The sequence below is a fragment of the Pan troglodytes genome, chromosome 11 (genome assembly GCF_028858775.2).
Source record: "Pan troglodytes isolate AG18354 chromosome 11, NHGRI_mPanTro3-v2.0_pri, whole genome shotgun sequence".
Taxonomy (NCBI): domain Eukaryota; kingdom Metazoa; phylum Chordata; class Mammalia; order Primates; family Hominidae; genus Pan; species Pan troglodytes.
Genome location: NC_072409.2, coordinates 95,109,285 through 95,127,896, shown reverse-complemented (window position 1 = coordinate 95,127,896; position 18,612 = coordinate 95,109,285). Strand labels below are relative to the sequence as shown.

Below are 18,612 nucleotides of genomic sequence, written 5' to 3'. Positions count from 1 at the left end.
CTTGAAACAGGTAATCGATTTGAATTGAGAGAGAAGTTCTTGCATCAGCCCTAATAGGAGTACAAAATCCGATCAAAAAATTCTAGTAGCTTTTTTACTTTACCTCTTGGTTTGCCCATGTAGAACAATGATTGGATCTTGAATGGGAGTGGGGGCAGGGCAAGAGTTGGCAGGGCAAGAGTTCTGCTCCTTTAAATCACAAGTGTTATTTACTGAGGATCACCCCAACTCTAATACATAAGTACTTGGTTTACTATTTGCTCAGATGTGTGTGAATCTTATTATCAACACTAATATCTGGACTTTCTCTTTAGCAGCTGGTAAAGAGGAGGGGCAGAATTACTATTAGGGCTATAAATATCCTCCTTATGATACTGTGTTGCTTTAAGGAGGCTTTGAGTAGATATATGATCACTGTTTTAAAAAATGTAAGCCACATTTTCCTGTTGGCTTTTTTTTTTCCTGCACCTATCTGGAACTTTACATTCCAGTCACATCTATGAATTTAACATGCCCCAAACTCTTCAAGTCTCTTCCTGAATCTTTGCTTCTGCACAGAATGCTGTTTTATGTCAGCTGCCTGAACTATTCATTCTTCAAGACTCAGCCAAATGTTCTCAGCCTCCCTGAGTCGAGATTATTTGACTATTGGATTTTTTTTTTTTTTTTTTTGAGATGGAGTCTCACTCTGCCACCTAGGCTGGAGTGCAGCGGTGTGATCTTGGCTATTAAATGTGATATTTAAAACTACCTATTGCATTCTCCCCAGGCGAAATAAATGAATAAATATTAAAAAAATAAAAAAAATTGAACACTAATTGTAAATTCTAAAGGGCTTGAAACATTCTGCTTCCTGCTTGTTCCCCTCCACTCCCGCAAGAGAATGTGGGGGATAAAAGAGAGAATGCATTCAGTATACGAGTCAGATTCCAGTCAGGAAAGAGAAAACACACTGGCAATTTGAACAAGGAAAACTTAATGCAATGAGTTATTAGCAAGAGGTGTTTAGTTATAAAACCTTATAAAAAAGCATCTAAGGAATATTACAGTAGTAAATGTAGGGAGCAGCTACTACCTCTAAGCTAAGACCAAGGCAGAGTTCCCAAGGAAGGAACTAAAAAGGTCTTCTCAGACAATGCTGAGAGTCAGACCTGGTAGGAGAGAATGTGGAGAAGGCCTGCTGGATGATATAGTCTGCTGGGGTGCCATAGGCTAGAACTGGTCCACAGGAAACCACTTGTCGTGGTGTGAGCAGGCTGGAATCGGCTGAGCTGGTCCACTGGAAGCCACCTCTGGGATATCCTGTATGTCCCTAGCAGCCATGGTAGGAGGAATCAAAGAAGCACACAGGAACCTGAAGAGAAGCCCCTTCTTCCTTTCCTTGCAGTGTCTCTCCTATGCTCTCTATTGACAAGGTCTAATACTAGACCAGAGGGCAAAGGAGAAATGTTGAAAAGGCACAGCTGTAGGATCACATAGTCAGGCAAAGAAGAGTGGGTGTGGAGCTGAGAGGTAACACATTGAGTAACTGGGTCAGGAAGTAAGAAAGAATCGGAAAAGTTTTTTTGGAGGGGAGTAAGGGTGGATGGGTGAGATGAAGTGGAAAAGGAGACTTAAAAGCTAGATTCTTGTAATTGTACAGGAGGGCAAAATTCATCTTTATGAAACTGTTTTAGTCAGCATAACAATTTAGAGACAGCTTGACTGAGCTGGGGTCTACCATGTGTTTATTCATTCTTATGTGTTTTTAAAAATTAAATATGGTACTTTTGGGTCTTTGGTAATAAAGCTGTGCCAAGTAGATTTTATTTGAAATTGCTTTGAAGTAGTATATAGTAAGCAGAATATTTGTTTCTTAAAAATCAGAAAATTTGCAAGGAATTGTCATTGTCCTACTTACGGCTAAAGTTAACATTTATTGAACATGTGTGATATGCCAGGAGTTATTATGTGGGCCAACTCGTATTTCTTACAATAACTATGAAATAGATGTCTTTTTTTTCTTTCTTTTTTTTTTTAATCTATTTCCAGCTGTGTGGCCTTGGACTAGTGACTGAATCTGTGTGGTATCTGGGCCCTGGTAAAATGGGCAACAAAACACCCCCTTCATGGGGTGGTTTATTGAGCATTTCATATGTGCAGGCTTCATTTTAAGTACTTTGGTATATATTAACTGATTTGATTTTATCTCACACTCTTTGAAGTAGGTAAAATTATTGATCTCATTTTACCTTAGAGTTAACTGAGGCATAAAGAAGGTAAATAACTTACTGTCATGCAGTGGGAACCCAATTCTTTTTTAATAGCTTTATTGAAATGTAATTCACATGCGCCCTTCCCTCATTTAAAGCATGCAATTCAGTGGCTTTTAGTATATTCGCAGCATTGTATATTCATTACCACAATCCACTTTAGAACATTTTTATTTTTATTACCCTAAAAAATCCCTGCACTCTTAGTCATCACTCCCTAATTCCCCCATTTTTTCCTCACCCCTCAGGCTAGGCAGTCCCTAATCTGCTTATAGTCTCTATATGGATTTGCCTATTCTAGACATTTCCTTCAAGTGTAATCATACAATATGTGGTCGTTTGTGACTGGCTTTTTTCACTTAGTATAATGTTTTCAAGGTTTGTCCGTGTTGTAGCATGTGCCATGTAGCAGTGCCTCATTTTCTCTTAGAGCTGACTAATATTCCATTGTATGGATACCTTACATTTTACTTTCCTGTTGTTTTGTTGATGAACTTTTGGCTCTTTCCCACTTTTTGGCTATAATGCTGCTATAATCATTCATGTATCAGTTTTTGTGTGGACAAATGTTTTCATTTCTCTTGAGTAGATACCGAGGAGTACAACTGCTAGGTAAGGTGATAACTCTATGTTTCACAGTTTGGGGGAATGGCCAGATTGTTTTCCAAAGGGGCTGCACTATTCTATATTCCCACCAGCAGTGTATGAGGGTTCCAATTTCTCCCCGTCCTCGACAATTGTTGTTATTGTTTATCTTTTTGATTGGTTACATCCTAGTGGGTGTGAAGTGGTATTTCATTATGGTTTTGTTTTGCATTTCCCTGATGGTATTCTTAAAATACTTATTTTACAAGCCGGGAAACTGAGATTAGAGCGGTTAACTTTTCTGGATTACCCAGGTAGTGAAGGGTAGAGTTGGAATTCAGATTTTGACTGTTTGATTCTGGGGCCTGAATCCTGTTACCTGCACTTTCATTTTGTTTTCTTTCTTTGTTTTTTTGGCACAATATTTTATCATCTTTGTGCTGAACTTGGGCGTAAATAACAGTTCCATTTCAGATTTACAGGGGAACAAACTGTGATAATAGTAAATTGAAATAAACTTTTTTTAGACTTCTGGTTGGAACTTAAAAAGGAGTTAGTAAGTCTTAGATGTTGTGCTTCTATCATCATCTTCTGAAAGACATGGGACTGAGCATGTTGTGTGTTATCTCTTGGTTATAAACAACCACTCCCAAATCTCTCAGCTCTTGTCTAGAGTCTTCATAGTGGTATAGTGCTAGAAAGGCTCTCTTGAGGTTTTATGTAGTCCAGTCTTCTGCTGCTTGACTGATGAGTGATTAATATCCTCTAGCAAAAATCTATCTTACTTTTAAAGGTCTATATGTTTGAGTTCCTATATCCACTCTACTTTTGTTAAACCTGTTTTAGTCACTATTATAGATTAATGCCATTCTTTACAGTTAATGAAAATCAATATTGTTCACAATTTCTTTTTCAGACCTGTTTTGACAAAGAAGTACTATCAGATGTCTATCTTATTGTTACTACTTAATGTGTCTGCACATTTTTATTAAATGCTTTTTAAAATAAAGATTCTCAATTATTTTATACCTGTAAAAGATGTCTTACAACCACCCAGTATTTATTTAAATGTATTTTTCTGTGGTTTATTTTTTATTGATATATAATTCACATAACATAAACCTTTTATTTTTAAACACCTACTTCCTCCTCTAAAAGCAAAGCTTACTAGCACTTTCACAGGTCCTCCCTCAGGCTGTGGGGCCAGGATTTGGTAGCTGGTGCTGAGAGAAAACCCTTGATTGCATCCTTGCCCTGTGACTGTGCCAGTGGCAGCTGTCACTCAATGGGACAATTTCTCCTGCTGCTCTAACCTTAGGCAAACAAACAAACAAACAAATAAACAAACAAACAAACTTAAGAGCCCAAACCTGGACATAACAGTTCAAGTAACCTAGGATTGCTTTTCTGTTTCATTGTTTACTCTTACATGTTGTTGCTTTTACTCAACTTGAGGTTCATGGTAATTTCCAAATTATATTCATTTACATAAGTTTTATTTTTCTCTCCTGAAGATGACAGCAATACTATTTACCTGTATTTTGCAACTTCAGGCACTGTGCTAGGTGTTTTATAGATATTATAACCTAAGCAGGACAGTAGTCATTTCTTAAATTTTACAAACGAGTAAAGTGAGGCTTAGAAAAATTGCATAATGGCTGATAGCTGGCATGGCTATCCTGAAGTCCTGGCCCTTTAAATTTTATGATGTTTGTCATTAGTCTACAAACCTTGGCCATGGTTGTTAATGAATTCCTTCTTCTTGGGAAGAAAAATATTTTTAGAGAGCTAGAGCTATATAAACTTAGATATTATTTAATTTTTAAAATTTGTAACTTTCTTGAAATAGTAATATATTCAAATGGTTCAGACAGTAGAAAATTGCATATAATGAATGCAGCCTTCTTGCCTTTGATTCCAGCTGTCCAATTTTCACTCCCCAAAACAGAAGATGATTTAGTGGTTACTAATTTCTTCTGTATTTGTCCACATACTTTTCTTTGCATGTACAAGCAACTACAAATATATTATCTTTTTCTCCTCACTCTCTTTGAAAAAAAAATTGGTAGCACTCGAGTCATACTATCTGTATCTTATATTTTCACTTGGGGGAATCTTTTTATATCAATACAGTGAGAGCTTCCTCATTTGTTTTTACTGTGACATTTAATTGTCAAAGAAATTGCATATCTACTCTTAGGTATATACTCAAGAAAACTGAACACTTATAACCTCAGAAAAAATTTATAGGAGTGTTCATAGCATCATTATTCATTATCGCCAAAATGTGGAAACAACCCAAATATCCATCAGTTGATAGTGGATAAACAAAATATAGTGTATCCGTACAATGGAATATTATTTGGCAATAAAAAGAAATGAATTATTGATAGAAGTAACAACATGGATGAACCTTGAAAACATGCTAAGTGAAAGAAGCTGGTCACAAAGGACCACATATTATGTGTTTCCTATTATATGAAATGACCAGTATGGAACCAGAGTAGATTAGTTGTTGCCAAGGGCTGGAGGAGGGTTGGGGGAGTAAGGAGTGACTATCAGTGGGTATGGGATTTTTGTTTGGGTTGATGAAAATGTTCTAAAATTAGATAGTGATGATGGTTGCACAGCTCTAGGAATGAATTACTAAAATCCAGTAAGTTATAAACTTTAAAAGGGTGCCTTTTATAGTATGCAAATTATATCTTAATAAAGCTGTTATTTAAAAATTTGATAAAGCTTACCTTTTACTTTCCATCCTTTCAATTGTTATCCTAATTCATATAAGTCAGCCTCTATTAACCAGACAGTTATAATCCAGAGATTTCCAGTCTGTCACAAAGCACTATACATGATTTGAATTACTTTATTAGCAAGCAATGTCTAATGATTCTTTAACATCTGCCACTTCTGAGCTGTTTATTTACAGAGCTCACCTTGGCTACCCTCTGGCCCCGACTGCACTGCTTTATTTCTGTGAGGAGCCATTTCTCAGATTAATTTAGCATAATATAATCTCTGGGTATTGTTTCAGCTTAGAGCTGTCAGGCCATTTCCTATTGCAGAAGTTACAATTATTAATGAATTCCCAGGCTCCAGCTGAACCAACTTTGTTCCTATCAACATACTGTCTGTTACAGAAATGAATTGTCCTCAGTCCAAGTCTGCCATCTGCCCCAGACTGCTTCTGCCTAGGGCCTGGAGCTGGGCAAATACAGTATTTTTTTTTTAATCTTTCTTCTCATTGGTGAATACTTTTTTTAGTGATAATGGCTTTTTCCAAATGCAATTGCCTCTGGATTTTGTATATTGATCCATATATTCTGCCTTAATGGGGAATGAATGGTAAATATGAGGAAAAGTTGTGATAAAACTCTTCTAGAGTTCCATCTAACACCTCTTTTCTCTTTGTGTAATCCTATTACCTCAAATATGTGCAGAGAGTATTTTGGCAGTAATTCAATTTGTATTCATTTTGTTGGAAGGAGTGATATCTTACAATGAAATATAAGAATGCCAGAAACATATTTCTGACAAATATATTTATCTCACTTATTTATGCCTCTCTTGTCTTTATTTTTCAGCTCTCCTACAAGCTTGTGTGCCCTGTAACCAGTATGTATGGTACAATATTTACAGCCTGGAGGATTCTTGAAGTAATGACAGACTCGTCTGCTGCAAGTGACTGGTTGGCTTCAGTAGAGTCATTGCTTCCTATTACTGCTGTGATCCCTGCGCCTGCCTTTCTTCTGCTGGCTCACCTCCTTGTTGAAGACAAAGGACAAAATCTTCACCAAATACTCAAGGTCACTACAGAATTAGCCCAAGCAGATTCCTCCCAGGTAAAGCAAGAGAATAATGGAACAATAATGAGAGGAAAGCTTAATCATTGGAAATGTAGATTATTCCTGCTTTGTGGATTATTTGCATCAGAGTTTTAAATTATGGGTTGATGATTTTTTTTTTTTTGCTATCTTTATCCTTCCATTTTTTTCTTCTTTTTCCTTACTCTGAGTTGATGTATACTTAATGATGCAAACAGTTTTTAAATGAAAGCACACTTCACAACGAAATCTGCACATGGTGCTATTCTGGTTCTTCCAATTTTTTGGTGGATTTGCTATTTTGTAATGCTTTTGCTAACTCTTGGAACCTATTCCAAGATACATATCCATTAGTTCTAATGTTGATCATTTAAAGTGGACACAGATTAATCAATTCAGGATAAGGGAGCCTATACAATAGACATTAATATCTTTTTAACTTCTTGCAGTTTGATACTATCTGTATTGAGTCATTTAATAGCTAAAAAATATTGACTCTTTGCTATATATGGTATGGATCTGCATGCTAGGATATGAGGGTAAATAATTTTTCTTCCTAACTGCACAGAACTTAGGATGTAATGAGAAAGCAGTCAGGCATTAATAAGACTTCTTTCCCCAGCCTTTTACACTAACCACATATTTAGCATAATAACCTGTGACTTTTTTTTTCTCCAATTGATAGAATCTCTAGAATGCATTTCCTATAAAGGAAAGGTTTTCTAACCAAGTAGTTTTGACATTTTTGTTATCCTCTCTTTATTAGTATCTGTGCTTGTGTTTCTTTTCAAGAATGATGAAGAAACCTTCCATCTCCCAATGGAAAAGTGATGTGTTCCTAGAGGAAAAAATTTGATGGTAGAAAAGGGGCAAATGTGTTTATCTGAGATATGAAGTTAACTGAGTGCAGTGACTTATGCCTGTAATCCCAGCACTTTGGAAGGCTGAGGTGGGCAGATCACTTGAGGTCAAGAGTTCGAGACCAGCCTGGCCAACATGGCGAAACCTTGTTTCTACTAAAATACAAAAATTAGTCGGGTGCAGTGACATGCACCTGTAATCCCAGCTGCTCAGGAGGCTGAGGCAGGAGAATTACTTGAACCCAGGAGGTGGCGGTTGCAGTGAGCCGAGATTGCGCCACTGCACTTCAGCCTGGGACTCTGTCTCAAAAGCAAAAAACAAAAACAAAAAAACAAAACAGATATGAAGTTAATGTATTTGGAATTCCTTTTTAACCTAAAATTGTCATACTCTTTCCTTTTTGTCATGTAAACAACTGCTGATATCTCACAAAGAGTTTTCACGCTGACTGGACCTCATCTGTTCTGATTCTGCAAGTGGATCTGTAATGTACTCAAAATACTTTTGTTTCATGGTGTATGCGTAATGTGAATCAGTTTAACTTGCTTTCTGCTTTATCTCTCCTTTTATTTTCTGTAGTGATCCTGCTTCTAACCAATGTTTTCTTTCAGTGTTGACACTTGGTAGGATAATCTCTAGAATAGTTAATGCACATAATGCCTGGAGATTATCTAAAGAAGGATTCCCTTGAAGTTATACAGTGGGTTACCTTGATCTGTCTACACCACTGACAGAAAACATATATTGCATCTATATATATATGCATGCACACACACACACACTCACACACACACACACACACAGGAAATTTGATCCAGCATGATGCTTTAGATTGTAAGTAACAGAAACCCATCTTAAGCTGCCACAAAGTTTTTTCCCCTTTATTTTTAGTTCCCAATTAATAATTGTACATACTTATGGGATACAGAATGATATTTTGATATAGGTATAAAATGTGCAATGATCAAATCAGGGTAATTAATAGTATATCCATCACCTCAAACATTTATCATTTTTGTGTGTGCATGTTGGGAACATTCAAAATCCTTACTTCTAGTTTTTATTACCTCTAGTATTTAGAACATTCATGGTCTGGACAGTATTTTCAAGGTACAGTTTCTTTCCTCTATGAATTAGCTGGAAGCCCAAAGCTTTATAACCTTATATTCAAAATTCAAAAGGAAGAGAGAAGTAAAGAATGCTCAGATTGGCCTTGCTTAGGTCATGTGTTTACATTGGACTAACCATCATGATGGAATAATGGGGCACTTTACTTGGCCATCCTGGGTAGAATAGAAGTAGGTGAAGTATCAGGTCTAAAATTGTTTCTGCCACCAGGTTCATGTGGAATGGGGTGAGATGGTCCCCCAAAGGAAGGATAGATAGTGTACTCATCATAGAAGTGGAAATGTGCAAAATAGGCCCAAAATGTAAAGCAGAACTTCTCAGTTTGTCTTTTGGGGGATACTGAAATGCTGTATATGTGGTAGGTGTGCCGAGATATTATCCTGTCTCAGCATTCTGGCAGCCAGTTAGTTGTCTTAGCTCAGGCTGCCTGAAGTCTCTGTCTGGTAGCCTCTGGCCACCTGGTATGTAGAAGCCTTATAGGATGCTTAACAGTATCTTATAAATATTTGTAGAGGGAATACCTAACAAAAGATTTTATTGTTTTGGAAATCAAGGCTACTTGTTTGTGGTTTTAAGACCTGAGAAAATGTGTTTTCCTCCTATGTTTCTATCCATAAGGTTTAAGGGTTTATGGTAAGATTAAATACTTAGGTATCTGAACTGAACATCAACCACAAAGATGAGTAATTTTTAGATAGGTTGAGTTGGTCTAAAATAAAAGTGTAAATAGTTTAATATCTCACCTTCAATGGAATAACTCTAAATACTATGTGTAAGGTGTATCAATTTCTTTTTGACTGATTTATAAAATAGAATATGCCAAAGAGCAAAAACTCATAAATTTGATTTTAGAGAACCACAGGTTCCTTCCTCAAAACATATCCCCATTGATGAGTTTGACAAATTGAGTTTTGCAAAACTCAGTGCCTCTTTCAAATTCTTGTTACTTGCTTTTCTCTTGTTTGGAAGTGGCAGTAGAGTCATGCTTATTTGTTTTGCTTTTCTTTTACTTGCATCTTACAACACTGAGGTATTTTATTTTCTTTTTACATTTTGGTTGTTAAGTCTAGTTAAAGGTCTTGCTTAATAGGAACAGTTGCAATCTTCGATTATTTTATTCTTTGTGATGTTTTCAGAGCTTCAATTTTTTTCCATGTGTAAAAGTGTACACATTTGATCCATTTGAAATCACTTATGTGACTAGGTTCATGGGCCATGACTTGCTGGTCTTTAAAAAGTCATATATTATCAAATGTAAAAGTTGAGTTATAGGGCAGAACCCTGTGATAGTTCTACCCAGGGTCAAAAGCCATATTTTAACATGGAAAATGAATAGGAAATGTGTGAAATTTAATGGTCTGTAAGTTACTGCTGTGAGAAAAAGAGAAAATATATTCTATAAAAGAACTTGCACAAAGAGTCTTTGGACACTTTGTACTCTGTTCTGTTGTTACAGAATTCTATGAATTGCTACCCCCTGAAGTCAGTCGGCTTCCTGTATTCTTCACACCAGCAAAAAGAAGCCAGAATGTACAGTACTTTTAATAAATAGCTTGATAGATAAGAAGTAGTGTACTACTATTCCCTGGTAACCATAGCATCGATTATGCCTGGAGAAAAATTGGGATGAGCCTGCCAGCATGAAGCAATTAGGCGAAGAGAAGCACAACTGAAATATAAGGTCAAGTTGCATGTACCCTATCCTGTGGCAGTATGTTTATTTCTTCTTTGTAAACCTTACATATATATCTGTAGGATAAAAAGCTTTCAGCTGGCATTTGATCCCTTTTGTGTTTTCCTGGTTGTGTGCAAAAAGCCTAGAGTTTATACACAGGGAAGTAGTTCTGTGTTAATTTCTTGGCATTCCTGGGCATTAATGTTGGGCTGTTACTTCTGATTGGTCTACAGATTAGAAATTACTGATGGTTCTCATTGAAGGAATTGTAACTTTTCAGTTCAACCCCTACCACTGTGATGCTTACTAATGTACTGAAACAAAATCCATTTGTCTGGGTGTGTCACTGAACAGCAAGCATCAGAAAGGATGGAGTGGAGTTTGAGGAGAAGGAGTCCAAAACTGCATTCAGAACAGTGGAGTCTATCTGCTTCCAACTGATATCAGGGACCAGTAGGTTTGCTTCTGGTTAGAACTCTCTAAGTGATGGGCTTCTAGTGTTGTTGAAGGGCTGTGAGAGGGGAATCAGAGCAGGCTTTGTGGTAACTTTGAATTTCATAATAGGTAGGAGGAATTTTGCTCAAGGGAAAATACGTTGAAGTCTACCATTGCCAGAACAAAATTTTTCTTATTTAGTGGAGAGGGAAGGGCGAAGTGGGGATTGGTCCTCTCCATACTTGTACCGTGGCCAGACAACCTGAAGTGGAGCAGTAAGTTGACATGTCTCATCATTCTTCAGCCCTTCCACAGTCAGCCCTTCAAATCAAAGGCCAGTCTTATTTGAGGAAACATTTATTTACGTCTCTTGAATTAAACCATGCCAGCTCCCTGCAACCAACTTGGCCTTGATTTATAAATATAAATGAACAGTTAAGGCTCACCAGACTTAAGAGAAAATTTAACAATGTAACTAACCAGAGCATCTGTCTCTAGAAGTAACAGAACTTAGAGAGCAGGAGGTAATGTCCTAAGAGATGTTGGAAAGACACTGTATATATGTTTTGTATTGTGTATAAAAATCCTACCAAGAGAAAGAAGAAATTTGAAAGCAAGAGATTTGAGAAATTAAAAATGTGATTGCCATAGTGTATATATGGAGATTAGATTAGTGATTTGTAAAATATTCATCTAAATATTTCATAATATAGAGCAAAAAGATGAAATTGAAAAAGTGAAGACATTGAGGGTCACCTTGGTGTTCTAACAACTTTCTAATAGGAATTCCAGGGTGAAAGAAACAGAGAAAATGAAGGATGGAAACTTAAAACACACCAGAAAACTCTTTCCCTGAGCTGAAAGGGAACACAAGGCTACAGATTGTTAGGACCCTCTGAAAGCTAAGCAGCACAAATGATAATTTATCAATACCGTAATATGTTTCCAGAACCTCAAGGATGAAGGGAAAATTGTAAGGGATTTCAGAGAAGAACAGGAAAAGAAAAAATTACTTAAAATTATATTGACCTTAGATTTCTCATTAATAGCACACTGGGTATTGGAATACATTGGTGGATTATCTTCCAGTTTCTTGAAAAAAACTAATTTTGAACCTGGCATATTTCTTCCCATTATACTGTCTTTTGTGAGTAATGGCAATAAAGCCCTTTTTAGATTTGTGGGAATTTGATAATGTTTCAATATTTCAGTAATTTTTTTCTTACTCTCAAGAATATATTCATACAAAATTGAAAACGAATCTAAGCAAACAGAGAAGAAATATTGAATGATATCAAAATATCCAGAAAATTTTATTAGTAATGTTAAATAATTGTTTATGTAAAATATAAAATAGGATAACTCCCTGGACCTAAAATCGTAGCTAATTAAAACATGGAAAGCGGGTGGGGGTGAATAGTTGTAATATGATAGTGTGAAGAGTGAGAACATGATAGAGTGTTTTTTGGCAACTGAGTAATTCTAGATGTTGATAGGAAAATAAGCTTAAATCTTACCTTATTAGTAACAATCAGTCTTCTAAAATTTCCAAATAATATAACAAAAGGAAAATAAATGTTTAAAAATGACAAATATTACATAAAATAAGATTTTAGGAGCTAGTTCAAGTATTCCTGTTACCACAATTACTGTGAATGAATTACATTCCCTTATCACAGAAAGGCTCGTATTGAGTTTAAGAAAATTCACTTGTGTACTGTTTTCAAGAGACAGACCTGAAATTGAAAATTAAATGATGAAAACAAAAAGCTAGATAAATAATTAAGAAGACACAGCATGTTTTGGGCTGGGCACGCTGGCTCATGCCTGTAATCCCAGCACTTTGGGAGGCCAAGTTGGGCGGATCACGAGGTCAGGAGATTGAGACCATCCTGGCTACACGGTGAAACCCCGTCTCTACTAAAAATACAAAAACTTAGTCGGGCGTGGTGGCGGGTGCCTGTAGTCCCAGCTACTCGGGAGTCTGAGGCAGGAGAATGGCGTGAACCTGGGAGGCAGAGCTTACAGTGAGCTGAGATCGCACCACTGCACTCCAGGCTGGGGGACAGAGCAAGACTCCGTCTCGGAAAAAAAAAAAAAAAAAAAAAAAAAAGACACAGCATGTTTTATTTATTTATTTATTTATTTATTTATTTATTTATTTTTATTATACTTTAAGTTTTAGGGTTCATGTGCACAACGTATACAGGTGCCATGTTGGTGTGCTGTACCCATTAACACGTCATTTAACATTAGGTATATCTCCTAATGCTATCCCTCCCCCCTGTCCCCATCCCACAACAGGCCCCGGTGTGTGATGTTCCCCTTCCTGTGTCCATGTGTTCTCATTGTTCAATTCCCACCTATGAGTGAGAACATGCGGTGTTTGGTTTTTTGTTCTTGCGATAGTTTGCTGAGAATGATGGTTTCCAGCTTCATCCATGTCCCTACAAAGGACATGAACTCATCATTTTTTATGGCTGCATAGTATTCCATGGTATATATGTGCCACATTTTCTTAATCCAGTCCATCATTGTTGGACATTTGGGTTGGTTCCAAGTCTTTGCTGTTGTAAATAGTGCCACAATAAACATATGTGTGCATGTGTCTTTATAGCAGCATGATTTATAAACCTTTGGGTATATACCCAGTAATGGGATTGCTGGGTCAAATGGTATTTCTAGTTCTAGCTCCCTGAGGAATCAGCACACTGACTTCCACAATGGTTGAACTAGTTTACAGTCCCACCAACAGTGTAAAAGTGTTCCTATTTCTCCACATCCTCTCCAGTACCTGTTGTTTCCTGACTTTTTAATGATCGCCATTCTAACCAGTGTGAGATGGTATCTTATTGTGGTTTTGATTTGCATTTCTCTGATGGCCAGTGATGATGAGCATTTTTCATGTGTCTTTTGGCTGCATAAATGTCTTCTTTTGAGAAGTGTCTGTTCATATCCTTTGCCCACTTTTGGATGGGGTTGTTTGTTTTTTTCTTGTAAATTTATTTGAGTTCTTTGTAGATTCTGGGTATTAGCCCTTTGTCAGATGAGTAGATTGCAAAATTTTTCTCCCATTCTGTAGGTTGCCTGTTCACTCTGATGGTAGTTTCTTTTGCTGTGCAGAAGCTCTTTAGTTTAATGAGATCCCATTTGTCAATTTTGTCTTTTGTTGCCATTGCTTTTGGTGCTTTAGACATGAAGTCCTTGCCCATACCTATGTACTGAATGGTATTGCCTAGGTTTTCTTCTAGGGTTTTTATGGTTTTAGGTCTAACATTTAAGTCTTTAATCCATCTAGAATTAATTTTTGTATAAGGTATAAAGAAGGGATCCAGTTTCAGCTTTCTCCATATGGCTAGCCAGTTTTCCCAGCACCATTTATTAAATAGGGAATCTTTAACCCATTTCTTGTTTTTTATGAGGTCTGTCAAAGACCAGATAGTTGTAGATGTGTGGCATTATTTCTGAGGGCTCTGTTCTGTTCCATTGGTCTGTATCTCTGTTTTGGTACCAGTACCATGCTGTTTTGGTGACTGTAGCCTTGTAGTCTAGTTTGAAGTCAGGTAGCATGATGCCTCCAGCTTTGTTGTTTTGGCTTAGGATTGACTTGGCAATGTGGGCTCCTTTTTGGTTCCGTATGAACTTTAAAGTAGTTTTTTCCAATTCTGTGAAGAAAGTCATTGGTAGCTTGATGAGGATGGCATTCAATCTATAAATTACCTTGGGCAGTATGGCCATTTTCATATTGATTCTTCCTACCCATGAGCATGGAATGTTTTTCCATGTGTTTGTATCCTCTTTTATTTCCTTGAGCAGTGGTTTGTAGTTCTCCTTGAAGAGGTCCTTCACATCCCTTGTAAGTTGGATTCCTAGGTATTTTATTCTCTTTGAAGCATTTATGAATGGGAATTCACTCATGATTTGGCTCTCTGTTTGTTATTGATGTATAAGAATGCTTGTGATTTTTGCATTGATTTTGCAAAATCATTGCAAAATCAAAATGCATTGATTTTGCAAAATCATTGCAAAATCAAAATGCATTGATTTTGCAAAATCATTGCAAAATCAAAATGCATTGATTTTGCAAAATCATTGCAAAATCAAAATGCATTGATTTTGCAAAATCATTGCAAAATCAAAATGCATTGATTTTGCAAAATCATTGCAAAATCAAAATGCATTGATTTTGCAAAATCATTGCAAAATCAAAATGCATTGATTTTGCAAAATCATTGCAAAATCAAAATGCATTGATTTTGCAAAATCATTGCAAAATCAAAATGCATTGATTTTGTATCCTGAGACTTTGCTGAAGTTGCTTATCAGCTTAAGCAGATTTTGGGCTGAGACGATGGGGTTTTCTAGATATACAATCATGCCATCTGCAAACAGGGACCATTTGACTTCCTCTTTTCCTAATTGAATACCCTTTATTTCCTTCTCCTGCCTGATTGCCCTGGCCAGAACTTCCAACACTATGTCGAATGGGAGTGGTGAGAGAGGGCATCCTTGTCTTGTGCCGGTTTTCAAAGGGAATGCTTCCAGTTTTTGCCCATTCAGTATGATATTGGCTGTGGGTTTGTCATAGATAGCTCTTATCATTTTTAGATATGTCCCATCAATACCTAATTTATTGAGAGTTTTTAGCATGAAGCGTTGTTGAATTTTGTCAAAGGCCTTTTTTTTTGTCTTTGGTTCTGTTTATATGCTGGATTACATTTATTGATTTGCGTATGTTGAACCAGCCTTGCATCCTAGGGATGAAGCCCACTTGATCATGGTGGTTAAGCTTTTTGATGCGCTGCTGGATTTGGTTTGCCAGTATTTTATTGAATATTTTTGCATGGATGTTCATCAGGGATATTGGTCTAAAATTCTCTTTTTTGGTTGTGTCTCTGCCAGACTTTGGTATCAGGATGATGCTGGCCTCATCAAATGAGTTAGGGAGTATTTCCTCTTTTTCTATTGATTGGAATAGTTTCAGAAGGAATGGTACTAGCTCCTCCTTGTACCTCTGGTAGAATTGGGCTGTGAATGCGTCTGGTCCTGGACTTTTTTTGGTTGGTAAGCTATTAATTATTTCCTCAATTTCAGAGCCTGTTATTGGTCTATTCAGAGATTCAACTTCTTCCTGGTTTAGTCTTGGGAGGATGTATGTGTCCGGGAATTTATCCATTTCTTCTAGATTTTCTAGTTTATTTGCTTAGAGGTGTTTATAGTATTCTCTGATGGTAGTTTGTATCTCTCTGGGGTCGGTGGTGATATCCCCTTTATCATTTTTTATTGCATCTATTTGATTCTTCTCTCTTTTCTTCTTTATTAATCTTGCTAGCGGTCTATCAATTTTGTTGATCTTTTCAAAAAATCTGCTCCTGGATTCATTGATTTTTTGAAGGGTTTTTTGTGTCTCTATTTCCTTCAGTTCTGCTCTGATCTTAGTTATTTCTTGCCTTTGCTAGCTTTTGAATGTTTGCTCTTGCTTCTCTAGTTCTTTTAATTGTGATATTAGGGTGTGAATTTTAGATCTTTCCTGCTTTCTCTTGTGGGCATTTAGTGCTATAAATTTCCCTCTACACACTGCTTTGAATGCGTCCCAGAGATTCTGGTATGTTGTGTCTTTGTTCTTGTTGGTTTCAAAGAACATCTTTATTTCTGCCTTCATTTCATTATTTACCCAGTAGTCATTCAGGAGCAGGTCATTCAATTTCCATGTAGTTGAGCTGTTTTGAGTGAGTTTCTTAATCCCGAGTTCCAGTTTGATTGCACTGTGGTCTGAGCGACAGTTTGTTATAATTTCTGTTCTTTTACATTTGCTGAGGAGTGCTTTACTTCCAAGTATGTGGTCAATTTTGGAATAGGTGTGGTGTGGTGCTGAAAATAATGTATATTCTGTTGATTTGGGGTGGAGAGTTCTGTAGATGTCTATTAGGTCTGCTTGGTGCAGAGCTGAGTTCAATTCCTGGATACCCTTGTTAACTTTTTGTCTCGTTGATCTGTCTAATGTTGACAGTGGGGTGTTAAAGTCTCCCATTATTATTGTGTGGGAGTCTAAGTCTCTTTCTAGGTCCCTAAGGTCCTGCTTTATGAATCTGGGTGCTCCTGTATTGGGTGCATATATATTTAGGATAGTCAGCTCTTCTTATTGAATTGATCCCTTTACCATTATGTAATGGCCTTCTTTGTCTGTTTTGATCTTTGTTGGTTTAAAGTCTGTTTTATCCAAGACTAGGATTACAACCCCTGCCTTTTTTTGTTTTCCATTTGCTTGATAGATCTTCCTCCATCCCTTTATTTTGAGCCTATGTGTGTCTGTGCATGTGAGATGGGTTTCCTGAGTACAGCACACTGATGGTTCTTGACTCTTTATCCAATTTGCCACTCTGTGTGTTTTAATTGGAGCATTTAGCCCATTTACATTTAAGGTTAATATTGTTATGTGTGAATTTGATCCTGTCATTATGATGTTAGCTGGTTATTTTGCTCATTAGTTGATGCAGTTTCTTCCTAGCCTCGATGATCTTTACAATTTGGCATGTTTTTGCAGTGGCTGGTACCAGTTGTTCCTTTTCATGTTTAGTGCTTCCTTTAGGAGGCCTTTTAGGACAGGCCTGGTGGTGACAAAATCTCTCAGCATTTGCTTGTCTGTAAAGGATTTTATTTCTCCTTTACTTATGAAGCTTAATTTGGCTGGATATGAAATTCTGGGTTCAAAATTCTTTTCTTTAAAAATGTTAAATATTGGCTCCCACTCTCTTCTGGCTTCTGCTGAGTTTCTGCTGAGAGATCAGCTGTTAGTCTGATGGGCTTCCCTTTGTGGGTAACCCGACCTTTCTCTCTGGCTGCCCTTAACATTTTTTCCTTCATTTCAACTTTGGTGAATCTGACAATTATGTGTCTTGGAGTTGCTCTTCTCGAGGAGTATCTTTGTGGCATTCTCTGTATTTCCTGAATCTGAATGTTGGCCTCCCTTGCTAGATTGGGGAAGTTCTCCTGGATAATATCCTGCAGAGTGTTTTCCAACTTGGTTCCATTCTCCCCATCACTTTCAGGTACACCAATCAGATGTAGATTTGGTCTTTTCACATAGTCCCATATTTCTTGGAGGCTTTGTTCATTTCTTTTTATTCTTTTTTCTCTAAACATCCCTTCTCGCTTCATTTCATTCATTTCATCTTCCATTGCTGATACCCTTTCTTCCAGTTGATGGCATCGGCTCCTGAGGCTTCTGCATTCGTCAGATAGTTCTGGTGCCGTGGTTTTCAGCTCCATCAGGTGCTTTAAGGACTTCTCTGCTTTGGTTATTCTGGTTAGCCATTCGTCTAATTTTTTTTCAAGGTTTTTAACTTCTTTGCCATGGGTTCAGACTTCCTCCTTTAGCTCGGAGAAGTTTGATCTTCTGAAGCCTTCTTCTCTCAACTCGTCAAAGTCATTCTCCATCCAGCTTTGTTCTGTTGCTGGTGAGGAGCTGCATTCCTTTGGAGGAGGAGAGGCGCTCTGATTTTTAGAATTTTCAGTTTTTCTGCTCTGTTTTTTCCCCATCTTTGTGGTTTTTATCTACCTTAGGTCTTTGATGATGGTGAAGTACAGATGGGGTTTTGGTGTGGATGTCCTTTCTGTTTGTTAGTTTTCCTTCTAACAGTCAGTACCCTCAACTTCAGGTCTGTTGGAGTTTGCCGGAGGTCCACTCCAGACCCTGTTTGCCTGGGTATCAGCAGCGGAGGCTGCAGAACAGCGAATATTGGTGAACAGTTAATGTGACACAGCATGTTTTAATATGTTCATCTAAGCTAGATAATATAGAATACAAGGTGAAAAGCGTTACATGGGATAAAGAGGGGGTTTTATAATGATT

At 37.1% G+C, this 18,612-nt stretch overlaps 1 protein-coding gene and 1 non-coding gene across 13 annotated transcripts in view; both read left to right on the top strand.

The window, feature by feature from the left end:
• FOCAD (focadhesin) overlaps positions 1–18,612 on the top strand; it is a 313,151-nt gene that overhangs the window by 99,209 nt on the left and 195,330 nt on the right. For all 12 annotated transcript variants that reach the window (XM_009456376.5, XM_063787945.1, XM_063787943.1 and 9 more), the window contains one exon: positions 6,422–6,679. In XM_009456376.5, coding sequence (XP_009454651.2) covers positions 6,422–6,679 — 258 coding nt within the window. The remainder of the gene's footprint in view (positions 1–6,421; positions 6,680–18,612) is intronic.
• LOC112204470 (small nucleolar RNA SNORA30/SNORA37 family) lies at positions 4,005–4,133 on the top strand. Its single transcript, XR_002938114.2, has one exon. It is a non-coding gene; the product is annotated as a small nucleolar RNA SNORA30/SNORA37 family (small nucleolar RNA).